Source organism: Helicoverpa zea, chromosome 9 (assembly GCF_022581195.2).
Source record: "Helicoverpa zea isolate HzStark_Cry1AcR chromosome 9, ilHelZeax1.1, whole genome shotgun sequence".
NCBI classification, from domain to species: Eukaryota; Metazoa; Arthropoda; class Insecta; order Lepidoptera; family Noctuidae; genus Helicoverpa; species Helicoverpa zea.
In genome coordinates this window covers 13,074,333-13,099,151 of record NC_061460.1, presented here as the reverse complement: position 1 = coordinate 13,099,151, position 24,819 = coordinate 13,074,333, and the positions used below count along the sequence as shown (strand labels likewise).

The 24,819-nt window shown below is 39.3% G+C and overlaps 2 protein-coding genes and 1 pseudogene across 2 annotated transcripts; all 3 read left to right on the top strand.

Moving 5' to 3' along the window:
* The first annotated feature begins 1,864 nt into the window (after positions 1-1,864).
* LOC124633521 (killer cell lectin-like receptor subfamily B member 1A) lies at positions 1,865-6,505 on the top strand. Its single transcript, XM_047168772.1, has 6 exons — positions 1,865-2,084; positions 3,970-4,083; positions 4,168-4,305; positions 4,436-4,630; positions 4,817-5,062; positions 5,323-6,505. The coding sequence occupies exons 1-6, from the start codon at positions 2,036-2,038 to the stop codon at positions 5,529-5,531; spliced, it is 951 nt and encodes a 316-aa protein (XP_047024728.1). The 5' UTR covers positions 1,865-2,035; the 3' UTR covers positions 5,532-6,505.
* Positions 6,506-13,481: 6,976 nt separating this feature from the next.
* On the top strand, positions 13,482-16,088 carry LOC124633224 (annotated as a pseudogene).
* A 6,781-nt stretch (positions 16,089-22,869) lies between these two features.
* Positions 22,870-24,109, top strand: LOC124633442 (hemolymph lipopolysaccharide-binding protein-like). The gene is made up of 4 exons (XM_047168666.1): positions 22,870-22,933; positions 23,280-23,393; positions 23,713-23,850; positions 23,970-24,109. Exons 1-4 carry the CDS (start codon positions 22,885-22,887, stop codon positions 24,071-24,073), a joined length of 405 nt encoding a protein of 134 aa, XP_047024622.1. The 5' UTR covers positions 22,870-22,884; the 3' UTR covers positions 24,074-24,109.
* Positions 24,110-24,819: the final 710 nt, after the last annotated feature.

Below are 24,819 nucleotides of genomic sequence, written 5' to 3'. Positions count from 1 at the left end.
GTCAGCTTCTGCGCTAAGCAAGTGTTCTTAATAGTACCATCAGAATTACATTCATCGTTGAATGAGGTGAATAAATTTTCAGAAACCACAATAACAGTAGGAGCCAAAGCATATGATCGCTTCATAGAGCTCTGATTGGCCCCAGGTGACCAAGTCAGGTCTGATTTGTTCGTTCATCAGATCTTTGAAAGCGTTTCGGTGGATACTTACTGTCGTCCTGGGTGACACAAAATATGGTATATAAACGTCCTCCGCAAGAGCGAAATTTTCCCGGTGTGCGGTAGTGACGCACAGTATACAACACTTATGTTCCTTTCGATTTGCTGGCTCCACCAAGAAATGACAAATTGCAAGCGTACATTTTGAAAATCTTGGCAAAACTGCAGGTTTCAAGTACCAAAACATGAAGTGGACTCTCACAGATACGTACATTTTGCCTATTCGTGAACTAATGCAAACATTTCGGTGGAGTCCCGGCTTAGGCCTCCCCCACATTAGGCGTGCGCGATCCTCGGGCGTGTGAGTAGCGCGGGCGTCGCGAGCACGCTGCATGAACGTCGCGTTTTGCTGCCCTGCGGCATTTACCTACAGCGCGCTCGCGGCGCGCACGCGCCGCTCTCCTTGACGTTTAACTGCTAAGGCGTTTAGCGGGCGGCGGGGATAGCAGGCGAAGGGGTAAGAACGCAACTCGAGCGCCGCGTGCTCGCCGCGAGCGCGTCGCTTGCACTCTTCACACATGCCGCAGGGCAGCAAAACGCGACGTTCATGCAGCGTGCTCGCGACGCCCGCGCTACTCACACGCCCGAGGATCGCGCACGCCTAATGTGGGGTCAGCCTTACCATAGTGAGTAAGTGCACAGAAAATCCCCGTCATACAAGTGTTTCTCCCCAGTAGTGAAACTATCCTACCCTATGCGCCTGCTGATGATGATGACTCATTTTATCATCCATCCAGCTATTCCCCAACTATGTTGGTGTTGGCTTCCAGTCACCGAATCTGTTTGAGTACCAATATTTTGCTTGGAGCGACTACCTATCTACCTATCTTCAATCCAGTCAACTACACAAGCCGATATCCATGGTAAGACTGACAGACTTTCTGGCTTCTGATTAGTCGCAGCAGCTGCAGAAAATGTACAAATGGCAGCTTTGTCAGACTCAAAGCATATAGACATAGATTATAACTGTTTCCTGTGAAAATTACTTACGCACCATACGTAATAATTTTCCAAATTGGCTGACTAGATCCAGAGATATTCACAACGTCACAAACTTTACTTCTTTTGTTTAGATAAATGGTCACATCCACAACACAACCTTGATCAATGAATCTATGCGACTGCTAAGTGCTAATCCTAATTATACTGTCACGTGAAAGAATGCACCTACGGGATAAGTAGTATTTTGACTATTCTATATTGCCCACGCAGACGAAGTTGCGGGCAACAGCTAGTAAATAAATAAACACCAGACACCGATTCCTGGAGCCTTCCGTCAAAGTTTTAATTTGTCACTTATACAGCGTTTCTATAGACAAATGAGCAGCGATGAATATTTTATTGTTGTGAATGTTAAATTCGTATTCATTTCTAACAGCCAATTTCTTCATCAAAAGTAAAAATCAAAGTAATGTCTAAAGTAAAAGTAACGGTCAAATTCGCTTTTTCTATTAGTTTTGCTGTCACTTTAGCCTTGAAAAAACGAATTTGACCGTTACTTTTACTTTAGACATTACTTTGACTTTTCTGTTTGATGAAGAAACTGGCCGTTAGTCAGAAGCTTCATACTACTGAAAGTCGCCATGTAGCGGTAAAGAAATATAGGTAAAACGAAAATGTTGTAAGATTTTGTTTTGTTCGGTAAATGTAAACATCCTGATTAAATCGTGCAGAAAATATTTTATGGAGCAGAATTAATGTTTACAGTTTATTATCTTTGCCCATGTTTTTATCAATTTCCTCCAAAAATGGTATATAAAAGCTCGTTATTGTAAGTTGTACAATATAATTCCTGCAGTACCCGTGCAGCCACTGACATGTTGACGATATATCTAGTTTGTTTGTCATACTTGCTGATTGCAGCTGGTGAGTAACATAATATTGTTCAACTAGTATCGCTTATTACACTTGACTTAATTCAGTAGCCTAATTGTCTAATTAGGTTTCTAAATGATTTAGTGACAAAGCTACCTTTCTAAATGCGATTACATTTGTCTGAATTAAGTGACTTACAGCCAGTTTCTTCATCAAAAGTAAAAGCAAAAGTTATGTCATAAATTAAAAAAGACTGCATGAGTAGTAAAACTAACTGATTACTACTCATGCAGTCTTTTTCAGAACTTTTCTAATTTGGAAAGTCCTAATGACCGATAAATTATGCTTAGCTTATAACAATATGCTTGTTTCTGAAAAATTATAGTATTCGTATTGAAATATGTTCGCCTATTTTTTTAAATACCTTTCTAAAGAGTCTTACACTAAACAGTGGCGAGCAGCCCCACACTACAACATTTTCTACAACGTTTGAAAACTTTCTTAGTGTATTTTGGTTCTATCACATGTTTTGGAGGTGACTAAAATCAATAATGTCTTTTAGAATTCATCAAATCCCTTTGTTTTGTCAGATAAAAAAATCATTTTTCAATACTCGTTCAGAGCAACTTTCACCTTTGATAGAAAACGCCAACTGCAGTATGGACATACGGTACTTTTCCAAAAGAAACATCTTCCGATACAAATGCACTACAGGTTTTCCAGACCCTTAAAGTTCAGCAGACACAATTTTCGTCCGTTTAGCATCAGATGACTCCGAAAAAAACAATACCTACCGAATAATATGAATAGTTCTCTATTTCCTTATAACACCACTGTAAAGTCTGTTTGCGGACTAGTTTTCCTTGGCGTCGGTTTTCAGTTGTTCTCATACCTTGACTTATTTAGGGCCATTAAAAAGGCATCTTTAATAATTAATTTATTAGCATGTCCTTATTACGGATTAGGTGGTATGAATGAATCCGCATGACAAAACTTTATTTAAAAACCCTAAAACATTTTACTTCTCATAATTTTTGTTTTAGTCGTATTGATTGGACTAAAATGAAAAATTTTAATGGAGGAAACCTAAATTATTACCTAATTTGAGTTCTCATAAATATTTCATTTAATTATTTATTTTATTTATTTATTCCTTTAATTCAGGCAACTAGACTCCATAGAAAATACAATTTTCTTGACGTCGTTCGTCTTGACTTGTATATACTCCACGATCTCCTCGACCTTCGTGGAGTGATTTAAACGCGTAACATACAGCTGCGTCGTCGGTATTGCGGGGCGCAGCAGCATGTTCGGACCAGTCAACGCAGTTCCGCATTGATTTCGGCTTGATGGCTTCTTCTTCCTTCTCTCCACCTTGATGAAACCATCTGCATCAGCTTTCCCTTTACATGGTACAGTTTGTACCGTACCTCGGGTTCCTTCGGGCTGATTTTGTATCGACACAGTAGCTTCAGGTGGCCGTTGGACGGGATCTCGCTTTACGGCATCCGAGTAAACACGTCCAAGCCTAGACGTGCTTACATTTGTCGGCATCCCGAAGGCAGGGGTCGCGGGGAGGGCGGGACACAGTGTAGCATCACTAGTAGTGGCGACGGCAGGTGACGAGTGCAATTTTGCTGACTCGGCGCGTTGCGGCGATGCCTTGACCTGTCCGTGGCGTGTGTTGTCGCTGTACACAATTGCATGGAAAAATCATAATTCTTTCAGGCCATACTGATCTAAGCGCTTCCCAGTATTATTTTCCTTGAGAAATTAATTTGTGAACTGCCATAGTGATCTAAGTGATTTTTTTTTGTAAAACTAAGAATGTTATTTCCTTCATTTTCTCAGAAACATACTATTGTGCCCTAGATCACTCTGGTTCCAGCGTCGTCGTATATATATAGTAATGTTTTTCTTATTGTTTGCCACACAGACAGCCAGCTCTGCAAGCCGCAGTACTTGTTCAGCACCGAAGCAGAGGGCTGGCTGAAGCTGCACACGTTCCCCGCTTCTTGGGAGAAAGCTCTCCGGAAATGCACCTACGAAGGTAGTTCCTCTCCCTTTTAATGTTCCTCTTCTCAACATAGAAGTTTACTGAGCAACATTAAAATGAACTATATTTTGTTTTCAGGCGCAGTGTTAGCGTCTCCACTAGACGCGGGGCTAGTGAATGCTATTCGCTCAACAATGGCTCAAAACGGAGTTAACGGTCCGATCTTCCTGGGAACACATAACTTGCACTCTGGTCATCACTTTGTTTCTGTGGAAGGTTAGTTGTTACACCTTATCGGAAACTGTTCAGGAAAATCAAGCCGTCATTATTCTACTCTTCCTTTCTTTCGTGCAACAAGTCAGTTCTTATTATCTGTACGATACATTATATGGTTTCCATGTTACAGGAGTGCCGTTGTCTAACATGAAAATAAACTGTGCTCTACAAACTAGCCCAGATGTATCAGGGCTCTGCTTGACTACGACCGTCAATGGACCCTCACAATACATGAATGTCACTTCATGCAAGGACTCGCTTCCCTACATATGCTATAGGAAGCTCGATAACAGAACCATGAACAAATGTGGCACCTTTGACGACGGTAAGTACAAAGTGGCAAAAAATTGCTCTGCAACTTCGCGATTTGCGGAACTTCCATCAGATATATATCTGTTATCACTATCAGACCTAAGCCAGTGTTCTAGACTAAAAATGAGTGCTTCAAACAAACACTTCAAACTGCTCTTCATCGCATCTTATGAATTTTTAAATTACTTTGCGATTCCAGCATACCACCTCAACAAGCAGACAGGTAGCTGCTACAAGGTCCATCATAAGAAGGCGACTTGGCACAATGCATATGAGATATGCGCTGCTGAGGGAGGCCACTTGGTCGTCATCGATGATAAGGAAGAGGCTCTCGTCATCAAAAACATGTTCCCTACTCCCCCTGATGGCAAGGTTGACAAGTGGGATGCATTCTTTATCGGCTTGTTTGCATATGGCGATCCACTTGACTGGATTACAGTTAATGGTAAATACCAATAACCTTATAAGTAGTTGTTATTTTTAGTACAATAATTGTGTGATACGAGTGTTTTATAATATTCCCTCTGTGCTATTTACAACTGTGAATAAATAAAGTAAATCCTTGTATTAACGATCATGCAATACTTGATTTCATATTTCTGAAACGTTAATCATTGAAGTTACTATCGAGTCAAGTACTAATCGAGAAAGTCACCGTATATAAAGAAAATTATAAAACTTAACAGATGCTCTGTTCTCTTTCAGGCGATAGACTAGACGATGTGTATAACTATTGGGAACCTGGCCAGCCAGAAAACACGGGACGCGTCGCAAGTATAATCCGATCTGGTAATTTAGACGACATCAACAGTGACAAAAAGCTCATGTTCATCTGCGAGAAGTCGCCTACAGCGTTACTGTTCGAGCCCTCACCAGTAAAGTACTCTGAAAATGGACGATATGTGAAATGTTAAAAGCGTCATACTTGTATTTATTCATTATCCACTCTAACGTCCGTGGATAGTACAGTATCCAAGAAAAAAGTAGCGTCATACGCCCATGGATACTATAGTATCCAAAGCGACGAGTTGTGTTTAACTCCATCTATTTTAAAATACGGTATTATTTGTTGAGTTTTGACAGATTATCTATATAGCTGATGAAATAGTTCGACGAAAAAATAAGAGATGGTAGTGTAACAAGCTATTGACAAAAAAAAAAAAAAATTAAGTTCAGTTGACGCGTTTGACGTTCGTTTCGTTAAGTGTTTTTATAAGTGTCAACTATTATGTCGTTTTGTTTTATTTATTTTACAAGTGTTATACATCAAAATAAACTAGAAGATTTGGGCTTTACGATGATGTTTAAATATCACAGTTTTACCTGATAAATCTAGTCTAATTTTAACTTCAAACGATTGTTGTTTCGAAAAAAGTCCGGTAAAGGTCATAGGCCAATCTTAGTTTTGTTTATACATATTTTACAAACTTTGCATTAAAATATTATATTTAATATCGTAATAAGCAAAATAATACATTTTTCAAACAGAAATATACTAAATTCATTGAAAATTTCGTAATAGCCTTCTCGAGCGCGGGAGACATCGCGGTAAAATTACGAAGAGTAGTGTTTTGTTTCGATTTAATTAAAATACTTAGAATTAACCGAATATAATCAAATATACATCAGAAGAAAGGGTAATAAGCCTAGTTTGTTCTGAAAATATTTTATTGATAAAATATGCAACAGTTGTCCCTTATATTTTAAAATGGTAGAAATAAATGTGTTTTTTTCTCCTTAAAATCATGTTTAACCCGGATTTTAGTATCAAAGATTATAACTAACGATTTTAAAATATCATTAACTTTGATCTGTATTCTTTAACCATTTTTTTCGTATTTTTTTCTTTATTTTAGCCATTACGGTTCAGTAGCTGTATAGGTTTTTTGTTACGACGAAGTTGCGAGTCGCGCGTGGTTCGGGTGCCGCGCGCGCGTATTTACAGTATATACATGGCTAGTACGCAAGCGTGTGAAACTAGTCGCGAATAGATTGGAATTCACTTTTTATACAAAGTCTTCCGATGTATACAGCAGCAGTACGCAAATACTCGCATATATTTTGTAGTGGCCAAAGTATCTTGCTTTGTTCCATAATATACAGTGCTAGTCCGCATGCAAACTAAGCGTGTATACATTGGAATAGGCGCGAAAAACTTTACGATTCCAATCTATTCGCGAGCAGTTGCATGCTCGCCATTTTGATTAAAACACGACCTAGCATTTAATGTTAATAATATTTAAATATTAATAATGCTCGTTTAATTAAAAAACATTGTATTAAAAATTGAAGTTAGTGACGAAAACGAATCGCTGCAAAACCGACTCCACGTAGTCTTGTCTGCCCTACCCCTAGAGTGCAATTCAAAACCGCGTAGGCGCGGAGGGGCGAGGCGGCCTGCGAGCTGAAGCGCAGGTAGTTTTAGCCGGCTCTGCCGGCCAGCCTCAGCCGCAAGCCGAAGCTGCGGTGGTGAGCGTGAAAACCATCTGCGACGATAAGCTCGCATGGGACCGCCGGAGCCCCGCAGCACCGGAGCCGTGACAGAAGCTATGCTTGCTGCATGTTGCTTGCTTACATTTTAAACGTACTGAGTTAAAAATTAGAAGCTAATTAAATATATTTTATGATGTCATTTAATAGTATTTTAGAAGTTTACTGTTAGAATGCCTGCTACAAAAGATGCTAAAAAATAACCATCATGCTGAGTTGTATTTAGAGTGGTTTACTTAGAAGATAACTATAGTGGCTAAGATAGTATTATTTAGATGCTCTTTAATTGTGGCTGACTTAATAATTTAGAAGGCAACATACATTTTTGTATAATTAGCATTTTTAATAAACAAAGTCAGATTCAAAGCCATTTTTATTTAATGCTTTACCTAATATAAATTTTATATAGTTAAATTTGACCGTGTATAAATTGGAATGATGCATGTGCACGTCTAAGCTACGAATTATACGCGAGCAGTACGCAAAATTCGTGTATACTTTGAAATCACAAATTAAAAAACAGCATTACAAAATATCAGCGAGCAGTTTCCTATGGATGCGTTTTGGCTATGTTCACTCTGTAAATACGCGCCGCGCGCGGCTGGACGTTAGAGAGAGAAACGGTCGCGCGGCCTGGACGTTAGAGTGGTTATATCTTTAATTGTTTCTGAATTACAAGTCAAAACTAAAGTGAAATGGGAAATACCATACAATAAATAATGGGGTACCAAGATTTGGCCATCAAACTGTGTGTTTCATTTTATTATTTACATTTCAGTTTTAATAAATATGTTTGAAAATTAATTACTTAGCTTCATTAATTCTTTGATACCTTACACTTCACTACATACATTTTTTAAATGGTTAACACACAAAATCTGCGACGCTTTTATTCCTTAACCACTTAATTTTAGTTTTTCACGCGATTTTAGCCGCATTCCCGGGGAACTTCTTCCTGTACCCGGATAAAATATGGCCTACATTCACTGGGGATAGTGTAAATCTCTAATTGTGAAAGCATCCTCAAAATCAGCAGTTTCAGAGCCTATACAATCCATCCACACAAACAAACAATCAAATCTTCCCTCTTTATAATATTAGTAGGTATAAATTATTTAACACTGGTAAAACCTTTTCATTTGATACCCATATTGAGAGAGCTATAAAAAAAACAATGCAATTCAGCATTTATTGGCGGTCGCTATCTTGGATTTTAATCGTTATTTGTTATACAAGGGTGCAAAGTTGCTTTTTAACCGCGGGCTCAATTTTGATGACCGAGCAAGCGAAGGATTCAATAATTAGAATCCTGAGCGATAGCGAGGGAATCAAAAGAGCACATGGTAAAAATCTTTGCACTCGAGTGCAACACGTAACTTTTCATCCCACCTCATCGAGGAAATTTTTAAACTCAAAAAAAGAAAATGGCACGCACGTCACACATGGCAAATTAAAAAGATGTACCTTTTTTTTTCTTAGCCCTTATTGTCCCACTGCTGGGCAAAGGCCTCCCCATTTTCTCTCCACACCTCTCAATCCTTAGAATGCTCCCACCAGTCAGGGTTGTAGGCGTCCAGATCGTCACGCCACCTCTTCCGGGGCCTACCACGTCTGCGGTGGCCATCCTGTGGTATCCACTGAGCAACAACATTGGCCCACCTGTCTGGATGCATTCAGCTGACGTGCCCAGCCCAGTTCCATTTTAATTTTGCTGTTTTTTGGCCCACATCGAAGATTCCTGTTTTGGAGCGTATGACGGTATTGCGTACTCGGTCCATCCGCTTGATACCTAAAATACTACGCTCCATTGCTCTTTGGCAAACCTTGAGCTTGGACTTCAGACACTCTGTGAGAGACCAGGTTTGCGTACCGTAGGTTAGGACGGGCAAGATACACATGTCGACTAATTTTCGCTTGAGTGAAAGGGGAAGGTCCCCTTTCATGTAGTGTTTCATAGACCAGTAGCTTTTCCAGGCATTCTCGATGCGGCGATCGATTTCCCTTTCCTGCCTGTTTTCGAAAGAGATCAACTGGCCCAAGTAGATGTACTCGTCGACATAGTGTAGAGCTTGCCCATCTACTTCGACCCTACGTTTTGTGCTGTTGGTCATTGTTTGTGTTTTGGTCATGTTCATTTGAAGTCCAACCTCTCGGGTTGCTGTGCTCAGTTCTTGGAGCATTTGCTGAAGCTCTTCTGATGTGGACGCAAAAAGGATGATGTCATCAGCAAATCGCAAGTTGGTCAGCCTTTTGCATCCGACGACGATGCCTTTACTTGTCCACTGCACAGTGAGCTTTTTAAAGACTTCCTCCAGCGTACATGTATTCGTCGCATTTTTCTATTATTTGGTTCAACGCGAACAGATGGTCTGTTGTGGAGAAAGAAGGGCGAAATCCGGCTTGTTCGACTGGCTGGTGCTGGTCTAGTTGGCCTCTTATGCGGTTGTGTATTACTTTAATAAATAGTTTGTACAGGTGAGAAATCAGGCTTATGGGTCTGTAGTTGTTAATATCGCCTTTTTTATGGAGAATAATTATGTGGGAATGAGTGAATTGATGCGGTATCTGACCAGAATATAAAATTGAGTTGATAAGATTTGTGATATGTGGTACTAGGGTGTTTTTGAACAGTTTAAGAATCTCGGTACTGATGCCATCGTTTCCGGGACTTTTTATCGTATTTCATGCTTTTTAGAGCTATATCAACTTCGCCGCCAGTAACGGGAGGGATAGTGTCAGGGCGGGGATATTCAATCTGTTCAGATTGTTGGGATGGATCGGTATATAAGGTCTTAAAGAAGTCGGTACAAATGTGGGTTATCTTTTCTCTAATATATTGTTTGGTGCCATCTTTATCGCGCAAACACGTCAGCCATGTTTTATTTCTTGTGATGCCATTTTTTGCTGATCTCAGTGATCCGCCGCGTTCCAGAGCAATTTTAACTAATTTTGTACTGTAGTCTCTGAGATCTTTCCGAATACTTCTTTTAACTTTCTTGTCTAATTCACTATGTTCTGCTGTTGGTCTATCTGTGTTTGTTCTTTGATCTATTAATGATAATGTATTTTTGGTAAGTTTATTGGTTTTTGGTCGTTTTGCCTTTATTTATTTTTTTTATTTTTATTTTGTTGTGTGTGTTAAATTAAAAAGATGTACCTATTAAAATTTATTTATGCAAAAACTCAGTTTAAAAATGTAATGAGGTTTAAAATCGACTTCAAAACAATAAAAAATAATAATTTCATCCCACTTCATCGAGGAAATTACTAAATGCAAAAAAACTAAATGGCGTTCACATATGAGTATCAAATTAAAAAGAAGTACCTATTAAAGTTTATTTATTTGAAAACACAGTTTAAAAATGAAACGAGGTTAAAAATCTATGTAAAAACAATAATAAAAATTACTTAATTAATTAAATTATTTTAAGCAGTATTTTATTTGTTTAATATGTATTTGTTTGAAAAGTCTTATTAAGATTGTCACAAATGGAGTATTGCACACGATGCTCTTAATTCAATGCCGCTCTAGAGGATAAAAACGGCTTTTGCGCTCAGATATCAAAGGGTAAAACTACTCTTTCCGAGATGGTGGGATGAAAATAATATTGTACATGATTCTACTAGTCAAGCCCTTTCATGTGACCCATATTGAAGGAATTGTAAAAAAAATATGTTATTCGCCATTTTGTTGCGGCGGCCATCTTGGGCCGATATTCACCAAATAAAGCTAGGAACACTCCCGATTAATTTTCATTTCAAACAAAAAAACCTAAATACATATCGATTCATCCGTTCTGGATATACAAACACACATACACAACACACCACACATACATACACACAACCATACACGTCCAAATTATCATATTACTCTTCATAAAAAGTTTTCATTACAAATAATTTTAGTAAGTACAACAAAAAAAAACCGATCAAAAAATAAAAAATGTAATTTGCTGCTCCTTATCTTCCCTGTTCGCTTCTCCTGACCCCGCGCTGACCTCGGCGTGTGCGATTGGCGCGAAATTCAAATTTTACACATTGAGTGAAGAGTATAGCTTGCGCGACACGGTAGACGCGCGGAGTGTAGTGGGCGGAGCTATCAAAATATTCGCGGTGCGGTCTTAAGTTGTATGATAATTTATGCATCGAGAAGGTTAACTTGCAACACTCGCACTAGGCGGGGGTAGCATCGCTCGTTTGATTGTAGTCAAACGCAGTACCTACTATTTATTATTTTGATGCGTGGACGTAGTCCGTTAGAAAAAATATAGATGGCGCTACCACACCACAACGTGGCTTTTAAAGGCTACTACGCAATGCCGCCGGTTTCATGCCGAGCGGCTATACAAGCGGCACAAAATTGTTTTTTTTTGGTTGGTTGGTCGTGCCGGCGGCTTCTTTGTGCGGCAAAGCCGGTGGCTTTGTAATTTGTATGCCGCCGGGTGCACGGCGGCTTGGGCGGCGGTTTACCCGTCGTTGTGTTGCTACTACACACAGTGCCGGCGCCAGGGCCGCCGTAGTAGCCTTAATTGATTTCAAAAACCCGTCTTTTGTAGCAAGATTCTAGGGCTGCCAGGCATCACTTGTTTTGTTAGATCATAATAATTATTGTATACTTGCTGCCTTGTATTATTATTCTTTATTGCACACATAAATACATTTGACACACTGAAAACGGAGACATTATGTACAACGGCGAGCTTAACCCAGTGTTGGGTTCTCTTACAGCCAACCTTAGAGTGAAAGAGTGATTTGATGGGGTAGGGCGAATGTGCAACGTTATACTAATAACAATAATATATATGTATAATATCTTAATAAATTAAATATATACCTTTTATAATTATATAAAATATATACAATATAATATATACAAATATATACACAGGTCATAATGATAAATAATGTTCCTTAACTCGTCTCTTAAACATATCCAATGATGAGCTCTCGCGTATAGAATGCGGAAGGGTATTCCACAGCCTAACAGCACGAACAGTGAATGATCCATCATAGCGACTTGAAGTGTGGGATGGGACACGAAGCAGAAGAGATAAGAAATACCGAGGGAAACTATGTTACTATTATATTCTTAATGAATTAATTAATCAAATATAGAGTAATAGATAGTAGAATTAAGCAGACATTAAGATATGACTGCTCTTAAGAGCGCAATCACCTGATAGACTTTTTGCCAAATCCTGTATAATTTTCAAGAGCAAAACAGAGTCAAATGTTTTTATTTCAAATAGGCCTTTGCAAGCTCTTATGAAACATCACACTAGTTGCACGGTACCAAAAAGTTGGTCTCATGGAGAAGAGCCGGGAAGAAACTCCATAGACAATCTTTCGAAGAAGTAGTAATATGTTCACAAGCACTCTTCTACATAACGATAGTAAACTTTCGGCGCAAGTCAAAATCTGTTGCAAAATGGGTCTCTTGTGCCTCGGACATGAAAATAAAATAAATAATTATAACAAAAGTTTATCCGTCTTACCTCCCCACTCAGAGACATTTAATGGTTACTTAAGCCATTCCTTAGTGAAGGATTTATATGACATTCCGTCACCAACTTACCACAAAAACTTTTAAACGGCAGTTTAAGACTTGTCTAAAAAAATAACAAATTATAACGTTGAAATAAGGTCCGTTTTGCAGCCACACTTTTTTTAGACGAGTGATTAACAGATGTTTAAATTATTGTAGTAAGGCTGTATATGTTTATTCATTTCACAACCAGTGAGCTATCAATAAATTAGTCGTCATCGTTAAATCAGTTATGAATGAAATAAGGTTTGGCGAAAACAAAAACTAGTAAATTGATTGAACACAATTTGGAATTGTCACTAACAATAAATTGATTGTTTATAGAAACAAAATTAAGAAGCATAAATTAATAATTAACTTTATATTCATTAAGTAAAAGCAAATAATCAACGTCTAAGTAATTATTATGCAGAAAGCAATAAAAACACAAAGTATTAGTTTAACTACAGAGTTGATAAATACATAAGGTGACTGAGGTGTGATCAACGTCACAATAAAGAGGTGTTGACAGAGCAGAGGTCGAACACCAAGTCCACACCGCCATTTTTTTTGGTATAGCATCTCGCAGTTCAGCCTAGGAGGCCGTGTTATGCATAACCGGTCGTTTCCAAGTGGATGCCTAGAATTTAAGGCTTCCAGCAAGAGGCGTAAAAACTTATAAACTAAGCAACTGCGCTAAGGGCACCCCCTGTGGGGTCGAACCTCGGCTAAGTGCGTCACTGGGGAGGCAGCAAAAGAGCAAAAAGGACAGGCTGGATCATATGATCATTATTATTAATACATATACACGTCTACCGGGCCGTCCCCACCTCGCCTGACTCACAGCGTGGTGCGATTACGTCACTTACAGCCTGCGGCTCACTTGTTATGATAACCTTGTTCATCCGCGTCGACAAAGCTGATAAAGTTATATAATACAAAGGTATGGTAAACCACAACTCTATATTATCATCTCATCTCTCATGTATCAATGATGTTAATTCATGCGTAGCCTCTCCGTGGGTTGCAGTGGACACAACCACATACATTTTCTTACGAAGCGGTGGTTCAGAGACCTCAATGAACATACAAAGAGGCACAAATGATATCTGATGACTCAATGCTGTCATGCTCTTAAGTACGAAGAAGAAGTTATAGGTAAAAAGAATATTAAAAACGCGATTTTCATCAGCATATGTAAACAACATTATTAAATCGGGAATGAAACATTTCATGCAACAAAATTAATGTTTACAGTTTATTATCATTGTCCATTATTTTTATCAATGTCCTCAGAAAATGGTATATAAAAGCCCGTTATTGTAAGTTGTACAATATAATTCCTGCAGTACCCGTGCAGCCACTGACATGTTGACGATATATCTAGTTTGTTTGTCATACTTGCTGATTGCAGCTGGTGAGTAACATATTGTTTAACTACTCTTGTAATAGTGATATGTTTGCAATTTCAAGTAGGAATATAGCATGTATATTGTAGTACATACCTACATTATCTCAAGACTATATTATTTTTTTGCTTTAAGAAGACAATCTTAATTGTCATTCTAATTTGTTTTACGAGGATTAGGTATATGCTATGTTGTATGTTCTTATATTGATTATGAAGTGACGCTTTTTCCGTAGTTGTATCTAAGCCGTAGATTATAATTTATTGAAGCATCGTATTGTGTTTTCATTTTTGTCACCTGATGAGCAAGTATATCGTAATGTATTTCTTATTGTTTGCCACACAGACAGCCAGCTCTGCAAGCCGCAGTACTTGTTCAGCACCGAAGCGAGGGCTGGCTGAAGCTGCACACGTACCCCGCTTCTTGGGAGAAAGCTCTCCAGATATGCAGCTACGAAGGTAGTACCTCTCCCTCTTTATGTTCCTCTTCTCAATACAGAAGTTTACTGAGCAACAGTAAAATGAACTATATTTTGTCTTCAGGCGCAGTGTTAGCGTCTCCACTAGACGCGGGGCTAGTGAATGCTATTCACTCAACAATGGCTCAAAACGGAGTTAACGGTCCGATCTTCCTGGGAACACATAACTTGCACTCTGGTCATCACTTTGTTTCTGTGGAAGGTTGGTTGTTATACTTTATCGGAAACTGTTCAGGAAAATCAAGCTGTCATTATTCTACTCTTCCTTTCTTTCGTGCAGCAAGTCAGTTCTTATTATATGTACGATACATTATATGGTTTCCATGTTACAGGAGTGCCGTTGTCTAACATGAAAATAAACTGGGCTCTACAAACTAGCCCAGATGTATCAGGGCTCTGCCTGACTACGACCGTCAATGGACCCTCACAATACATGAATGTCACTTCATGCAAGGACTCGCTTCCCTACATATGCTATAGGAAGCTCGATAACAGAACCATGAACAAATGTGGCACCTTTGACGACGGTAAGTACAAAGTGGCAAAACATTGCTCTGCAACTTCCCGATTTGCGGAGCTTCCATCAGATATTATATCTGTTATCACTATCAGACCTAAGCCAGTGTTCTAGAATAAACACTTCAAACAGCTCTTCATCGCATCTTATGAATTTTTAAATTACTTTGCGATTCCAGCATACTACCTGAATAAGCAGACAGGCAGCTGCTACAAGGTCCATCATAAGAAGGCGACTTGGCACAATGCGTATGAGATATGTGCTGCTGAGGGAGGCCACTTGGTCGTCATCGACGATGAGGAAGAGGCTCTCGTCATCAAAAACATGTTCCCTTCTCCTTCCAATGGCCAGGACACATACTTCATCGGCTTGTTTGCATATGGCGAACCACTTGAGTGGATGACAGTTAACGGTAAATACTAATAACATTATTATTGTTTGTTCTTTTAAGTACAATTATTGTGTGATACGAGTGTTTTACAATATTCCCTCTATGCTATTTACACCAGTTTACAAATAAAGTAAATCGACTGACATTCACAGCTCTCCTTGTATTAACAAACATGCATTACTTGATTTCATCTCAAAAGTTGCATTTCTGAACTTCAAATTTTGTTACTTTCGCCGCTATTCCTTAGAGAAATGCCATAATTTTTAGAGAGGATAATCGAGAAAGTCCGGTAAATACAGAAAGAAATTGGAAAACTTATCAGATGCTCTGTTCTCTTTCAGGTGATAGAGTAGACGATGTGTATAACAATTGGGGTCCCGGCCAGCCAGATAACAGGGGAGGCATCCAGCATTACGCAACTATTATCCGAGCTGGTACTTTGGATGACGACAACGGTGCGACAAAGTTCATGTTCGTCTGCGAGAAGTCGCCTACAGCATTACTGTTCGAGCCCTCACCAGTACAGTGCTCTGAAATTAGGCGAAATGTGAAGTGTTGAATCTTCATACTTGTATTTATTTGTCTATCATTGTAGATAAGTTTACTAATCAGAACTAAAGTGATGTAGGAAATAGAGTACCGAGATATTGTCGATCAAACTTCTGTGTGTTTTATTTATTAACATAATTGTTTCATATTGTGTAACATTTAAAGTAGAACTTATAAATATCGTCCTTTGCATGGATAACTATCTGAAGGGGTCTTCTATTCCGAGATGGCTGAAGGTCAACGAAAGCAAGGAGGACAATACACGCTACAAGGACTGAATTTTTCATGAAAAATAATGTACATATGAAGATGATAAGGAGGATTATATAGGTATATTTTAGTCACATAAGAGCTTATTAATTGATACAACATTGCTGAAATTTTTTCATGGTATAATCTCAACAGGTAAAACTAAAAACTATAATTGAAATCCAAATGTCCCCCCTGGTTCAGTAAGGCTCTCATTAAAATGCTAGCAGATAAAGAAAAGTATCGGATAACTTACAATTTACACCATATGAAGTGCTTATTTAATTATTATCTAATTCCACCAGTCTTTTTAAAGAGCTGCGGCAAAGCTCTCGCAGAGCCACGTACTAAAATTCGTTGAATTTGGGAAAATTTCCTGACGAATGGAAAAAGCTCGCTTAGTACTGGGATACAAAATAGCGATTCTTGCGATATAAAAAATTATAGACCAATCTGCATTATGTGATGCTTTTTGACTGTTTTGTCTGTCCTATCATCACTAAAGTCATAGATGTGTGAAGCCAACATGGATTTCGATCTGGCCGGTCTACTGAAAACAACCTTGTCAGATACGTATACATTTGAATCCCTGGACAACACACATGAAGTGTCTGTAATATACAAGGTGTTGATTTGCATTTGTGCCATAGTTCAGGAGGAGGACATACAATACGTAAATAATCGATTGGAATTACAGTAGATGGGAAATAACTAATATGCACTGCTTTTTTTGTTATTGAAATGTCGTGGTATTTCCGAAGTAATCCAATTTTATGAATGAAATTTATGAATGATCGTTGCGTATGCTTTGTGTTTGCGTTTGTGTGAGGGTGCAGCACGGTTTTAACGCCAGTAACACACGCGCCAAGTTTAAATAAGGCTAGATGACATTTACGGAATTCCGAAAAAAAAATAAAGAAAAAAAATTACGTACCAATTTTTTTATTGATTTGGGTCGAGAATCATTAGCATAATTACCTCCTTGAATATGGCACGGATGCAAATCAACAGCTTGTATACTGATTATAGCATTGCTTCCAACAAAGTAAGCCATCTGCTCTCGGTAGCCAAACTAAAACATAGCGGGGTCAACGGTCCACTTAGATGGTTTACAAGCTACTTACTGAATCGCTCTCAGTTCGAGCGGTCAATGGCCAGGTTTCTTACATGTTTCTCGCACGATTCGGAGTTTCAGGGATCCCATTTAGGACCAGCATTGTTCTCCCTATTTGTCAATGACCTAACCAGTCAAATCAAGCATTATCAAAGCCTACTGTATATGTTGATGATCTCAAAATCTTTAAAAAAATTGCTAAACCTATCGACAGCATATGTACTTGTTCCAAGCGATTTGATGAATATCGAGAACTGGTGCATAACCAACTGTATATATATGTATATAACTGTGTATATGACCCATGATAAAAAAAGCTCTGTCCCTATTACTTACAATGAATGTAATATGTACTACACTAAAAAGAGTGGATGGAATCATATACCTCGGGTACTGATTGACGAGAGGCTGAGTTTTAAAGCACATATCAATAACGTTCTTAAAAAGTTCGCAGAGATGCTAAGATAGTCCTTTTTAACACTTTGGTATGTAGTCGGCTAGAATATGCAAGTGTCGTTTGGAACCCGTTCTACACAGCAGATTCACAAAGTGTTGAAGGAATACAAAGAGCATTCACGAAACATTTAGTGTTCAACCCTAAGAAAATTAGCCATCGATGTCAATATGTACAGCGCCTGCACTGCTTTAAAATGAAGACACTACGCCACCAGAAAGTTCTTCATCCCTCACGACAAATCTAACACAGGTCTCAATGCTCCACTCATCAGAACATGTAAGAGTTCAATAGCCTTTGTCATTTAAAAACCACCAACGACAGTCATGTTCGCTCCCTCAATCAATTTCGGAAAACAATTTCAGACATATGGGAACACAACAATAGTCATAAATTCATTACATTTGAATAAGCAGAGAATTTTTCTTTACCCATACCTATATTATATTTGGTCTTCTTCATTTAACTTTAACTTCTTGTATTTTTATATATTTTATAGTTTGTATTGTTGTTGGTGTAATAAACAGGTGCAAAGTGCCTAATTTTTTATTGCATCGCCTCATGAACGCCTAAATTTAAGCTTTTGTGGTCAATAGATTACTTTGCTCTTGCAAACTGAAGGGGATTTGAAAAAAGTGTATCCTTTAATGCTACATTCACACGTGCGCCGCGCAGCCCGGCGGGCTGCCTGGCGGGCTGCGCGGCGTGCAGCCCGTCGCGAGCCGGCGGACATCAGTCAGTGCAAGAATGGCGAGCAGCGAGGATCTCGGTGTTGTTGCTGTCATAGCCTTTGGCTTAACTTATTTTTATTGGAAAAAGAAACAAAATGATGAACGACGTTGACCATTCCGCCATGTTGTAATCTCCGATCGTAGCGCCTTTCTTAGAACGTTGAATCGTCGCGAAAGCGCAGGAGAGACTGACTGCCCATTCATCCTTTGAACTTTGCCAAAAAACCGACACTCACTAGATTCGCCGCATTCACGTTCACAGGCGCGTTCACGGGCTCGGGCGTACCGTTTACACGCTCGTGAACGTGACTGTGCCCGTTGAATGTTGAGTTGAACGCGCGCGTGTAAACGTACCATAATTTTTTTTATGAAGAGTAACAGCAGCAGTATATAAGGCGCTTGATGTGTTCTTTGTAGAATTTATCGTCTGAACAAGGTTCCAGGAGTACAATACCAGATCAATGTATTAATTTAAGATTTTTTTTTAATCGTAGTAATATCTTAATATCCCTGATTTGGACGGGTAAGACACAGAATAAGTTAAGCTAATCGCTGGCTCAAAGATGATGTCATACGCATCGTAGGCTAGTCCCGATAAAAATTGGTTTGATTTATTTTTATGTTACGCGATTATTATTAATCGATTTTGATGATATTTTTTTTGTTTAATAAGATATTACTTAGTATATACTTCCAAGGTAGTCCCATAGTCATCTGGTCACGATCTGATGATGGAAACCTTCAGAAATTGTGGGCAACTTTGGAAAGTTGTAGGGCATACATAGGGTAAAAACTTGACACTCAGGTGTATGCCTGATAGCACTAGGTTGGGTTAGGTTGGGAGTTGACCTGATGATGGAAACGAGGGAAGGTCGAGCGAACTCGACAAATGAATATGAAAACGACCTCGTGTTTGGGCTTATATTATTCGTATTGACGAGAAGTTTGCACTAATGCGGATAGTGATAACTATGCTTTTCACAAAATATAAAAAAAAAAACTTCCAAAACACTAAAGCCAAAAAAGTAATTTTAGGTGCATCGGCCGGGGCTGCGGGTTGTTCGAAAGAGATACCGCGGCCCTGGTACATAAAAGGTCTATGACGGAACACGACGATTTTAGTCAGTAAGAGTCTGACACTCCCTCACCGCTGCTAACCCACAGCGGGAGGGGTCATTTGATGATTTTACGTCGCTAAAAAAAAAAAAAGGTGCATCGGCCTAGAAGTCTGTGGCGAAATAAACTTAGGTACATCCATTAGACACCAACTTTCTCATATTTAAATTCCCTTGCAGTCGAAGCAGCTGTACTGATTGAAATACCTACTCATGAGTTAGCCTCCTAAACTCTGAATTTTGGGAACTTAACCCATAGGATATGACCTAGTTTCAAGCAGACTAGGACATAGCAAGGCAATCTAGGACATAGCAATTAAAAATATAAACAACGTAGCACGTCTCAAAGATCTTAGAAAAGGTAACCACAGGCGATAGCAATATTTTTCTCATCTTTAGAGCGTTGGCGGTAAGGAGCAATATGCTGGCCCGTAGGTTCGCTCGATGTAACAGAGATGTGAAATTAACACTTTTTAGGGCATACTGCCAATCTTTTTACTCGAGCGGCCTGTGGGTTCGGTATACGCAACGAGCTTACAACGTTCTGCGTATACAGTATAATAATGCTGTCAGAATGCTGTTGGGGTTGCCGCGGCACTGTAGTGCGTCGCAAATGTTCGCAAATGCGCGTGTTGACGGTTTCCACGCTATAATGCGTAAGAAAGTGGCGTCATTACTTCATAGACTGCGTAGCAGCACCAACAGCATTCTGCAAATGATTGCATCCCGTTTTGACTGTCCCATACAGGCACACTGGGTGGGAATAGTAACGGGAAAATTATAAATGTATAATATATTATGTAACTACTAACATAGTTTTTAAGTACATTGTTACTAACTTGAATATGGATTCTGTCCGAAATAAATGGTTTATTATTATTCTCTACCAGACCTCGGGACTATAGAGTCCCGGATTTTTGGGAGGCGAACGTGGGGCCGAAGCCAACACGCTGAAGCCCTTTTGAGACAACTTTAATGAAATGGTGACACAAAACCGACGATTATCCCTGTATACACTATAGAAATGTACCCAAGGACAATCCCCGGTTCTGTGCTAAACTATTGCTAACTATGGATGAAAACTACTTGGGCTATTGTGATGGGATGTTAGTGGACTAGGAATGGGAAGACTATGGAAACTATGGCACCTGCCGATAACAATGTTTGCACACGTAAAAATGGCAGGTGGAGACTCGCCAACTCACTTACTGGGCCCTCGGGAATCAGTCACTGAATAGCAACAAGAGGGCAACAGGGACATGAGCGGCTGAGAAGGGTGAGGATACCTCGGCGGACTTTAAACGCAGATCACGCGCTCCCTGTGGGTCCAGCATCACCGGCCCACTCGCCACTTACCACGAGGCACCTACCCTCCGAGTGGGCTGCTAACCCTGCTCTAGCGACTCCACTCTGACCGGCCAATGAAGGCAAGCCAAGAGGCGGGAGACCTATCCCCCGTCATGCTTCACTCCGGCAAGCCGGAGGTGGGGGACAGTATACTCTCCCTGGAGCACTCGGATATATAGCCCCGCGGGGTCGCTACTCCCCGTCATCCGCCTCAGATGCCCTGCGGGGCTTATTATTATTATTATTTATGAGAAAAATAACAGTCAGTTAATAACAGTATCCGGTAACTTTTAGGATTGGCGACTCCACAAAACACCAAGATGACAGCAAACAGATAACGTAAGCAACTGGGACTGTCCCTGACGTACACTACTAGAATATCATCCCAGTTTTGGTCACGGTCAAGATGGTGACTCAAAGCATCGAAATTAATCTCAGCTTAGACCATATCTATCAATTATGCAGTTTTTCAAGTATGATTTGATGTAACAAAGGAATTAGTCCAGCACAAGGTTAAATCATTTTCTGAGCAATTCTCCTAAATTCAGAATACACTCTTGCGCAAGCCCCTTTAAACATTTGGATGACAGTAATATATTCCAGCCACTGAAAGCCCATTAAAACAAATATTAAGTCCTTAAACCAAGTTTCTCATATGTGGCCGTTAGTTTTTGTAAAAGAGTGTATGTATAGATAGATAAGTCGGTGCGTACGGGTTGTCAGAAAATTCTATTATCTGTATTTATAGGCGCTGACAGCACCAAATTGGCTTGTCTCAAAAAAATTTTTGGCCAAATCTATACAGTTTGTGACGGTGAAAAAAAAATATCAATCTTGAACATATTTCTGAGAATCCTGTTTATTTCAAAACAAGTTCTCGAAAGGTGTTCTCGATACAAATAAAATTGTAAACTTACCTCTCAAAATGATCTTCCAACCAAAATATCTGCAATACTTATCAACGTTCATAGATAAGTAACATTAACGAGTCCATGTAAATACATAACTTACATAGTTAATTTTTAGGGTTCCGTTCCCAAAGGGTAAAACGGAACCCTATTGTTTTCGCTCCTCTGTCCGTCCGTCCGTCCGTCTGTCACCAGGCTGTATCTCGTGAACCGTAATAGTTAGAGAGTTGAAATTTTCACAGATGATGTATTTCTGTTGCCGCTATAACAACAAATACTGAAAACTAGAATAAAATAAATATTTCGGGGGGCTCCCATACAACAAACGTGATTAACGTGAGTTTGGATGGTACGGAACCCTACGTGCGCGAGTCCGACTCGCACCTGGCTGGTTTTTTTTATTTTTGACTACTCAACTCATTTTAAAGCTATTAATAATGTCAACTTCCTAAAATGTCCCTTGGTACCAAAACGTCAACTTCCCATAATGTCCCTTTCCCAAAATGTCCATTTCCCAAAATGTCCCTTTCCCAAAATGTCCATTTCTCATAATGTCCCTTTCCCAAAATGCCGCTTTCCCAAAATGTCCCCCATTCTTAGAATTAAGTGTTATAACCCAACTAAAAAATAGAATGTGGAAATGATTGGAAGTAAAGAAATGTAACTACCAACATCATAACTGTTAGAATGAATTATTATGGTCACATTTAGACGATCTTGTTCGTGTTTGAGTCTACCTGGTATCCCAAAAAATCCCGTTAATATTAAGCTGCGCTGGCCAACGCCATAGAACGACCAATACTCTATGTATGTTACGAAGGTTACGATCATCGCGTCAACAGGCTTCTCTTTCGCACGTATTTTGTTTTGGGTGCTGCCAGCCTCTTAACTTACATGTGTTATCGGCGGCGTTTACCCGGAGGTCTGTATATAAACATCCGTCATCTGCAGCTGAAGGCATTCCTTCTGTACCCGTGAGGACATCGACATGATTACTTTATATTCAGTTTGTTTGTCCTTCCTATTGATTGCCACCGGTAAGTACGTTGTATATATTTGTTTATTTTATCTGCAAAAGCTTTGTTTTCCTTGTAGGTAATATCTAAATCTTCACGTAATAGAGTTACGAAACTTATTCCAAACGTATAAACATTTCAGATATTTATGAAATATTGATTAACTATAAAATAGTCGCCCCTTCAGATGACCTGTAAGAAAATAATTACATATTGTTGTTTGTCTATCATTGTGAAAAGCACTAAGGGCTTGCGCCTTCTTGAGTGGCTCATAGAATTACCCTAAGCGGTGACATAATTTCTGTAATAGTATCTTAACTAGTATCGTAACTTAATAGTAAAACTTTTCAATTCCCGTGACACACAGATGGTGCGCGCAGCAAGCCGCAGTACTTGTTCAGCTACGAGGCAGAAGGCTGGCTGAAGCTGCACAAGTTCCCGGCCACCTGGGAACAGGCCTTCCTCAGATGTCACTACGAGGGTATGTGTTTAGCATTTAACGTGTCCTGCTACTAATTGATTGACGTCATCTGATGTCGTCTGCCGATTACCGGTCCTTCCAATTGGAACTTTTAGATGGAGACAACTGTAAGAAGCGTCATGTAAAGAATCCTCAAAGTCGTTTCGTTCAGTGTATTCGGTTTAGATAAAATATGTATGAATTTTGCAAAGAGCAATCTTTAAGCTTTGACCTGTGTGACCTTGTTTGTCATATACGGGCACTGTACCCAAACATAGAAAAGAGCTAGTCAGATGGAGGATGGGCTGTGGTAAAATTAACATTTGACTGTTTGAATCAGGAGCGGTGTTGGCGTCTCCACTAGACGCGGGGCTAGTGAATGCTCTTCGCTTAAAAATGGTTCGAAACAGAGTTCACGGTCAGATCTTCCTAGGAGCACACAACTTGCACTCTGGTGATGACTTTGTTTCAATACAAGGTAAGTAGACAAACCTTTTTGATATCGCAATCTTCTTCATTAATGATTCCAGTTAATTAATCAAAGTTTATCATAGACAACCAGATAGTTTTTATTATGGACTGCTTTCTCCGTTACAGGGGTGCCGTTGTCTGACATGGAAATAAGCTGGGCTCCACAGACTTACCCAGATTTATCAGGGCTCTGCCTGACCATAGCCATCAATGGATCCTCATATACATGAATGTCACTTCATGTAAGGACTCGCTTCCCTACATATGTTACAGGAAGTTCGAGGATAGAACACTTCACACTTGTTGCTATCTCTTTTCGTCATGGAGTTATTTGGATCGGAACAACCTACCCCCGGCACTTTGAACCCCGGCTTCCCCTACCTCAAAAACCAATGTTACAGCCTTTTTATCGTATATGGTATATTGTATCTAAAGGCTCGGAGGAGAATGGTATCTAAGATACACTTAGAAAGTAAACACGTAAGTACATACAAACTTAGAACAGTTGCATTGGTACTTGCCTGACCTGGAATTGAACCCGCACACTCATACTTGAGAGGTTGGTGCTTGGTTGAGATGGTTGGTGGAGATGGAACAAATACAAATATGATTCTTTTTTTGTAAGAAATGAATGAAATACTTAATCGATAACTCATTTCCTGATCATCACTTTGAAGTGTGATACAATCATATTGTTTACCTATATCGATCACAAGACAGCACATCTCTTGGCTCGGATCCATACATCAATCATTATGAACAGATTTGGCCAACAGGTTCTCTGATATTGCCGATTAATTAGGAATTAATCAGACACCATTTTGTACTTACTTAAGCACTAAATACGTTATTAGTCAAGGTATGAAAGTAATTATTTCGTTTGCCTTTTGCTGTTTTTAATTTGGGAGTATTATTTTTATTGTTTTGTCTGTAAACTAAAGCGCTAGTGGTTGGTGGATTTTGAGAAATATTGACT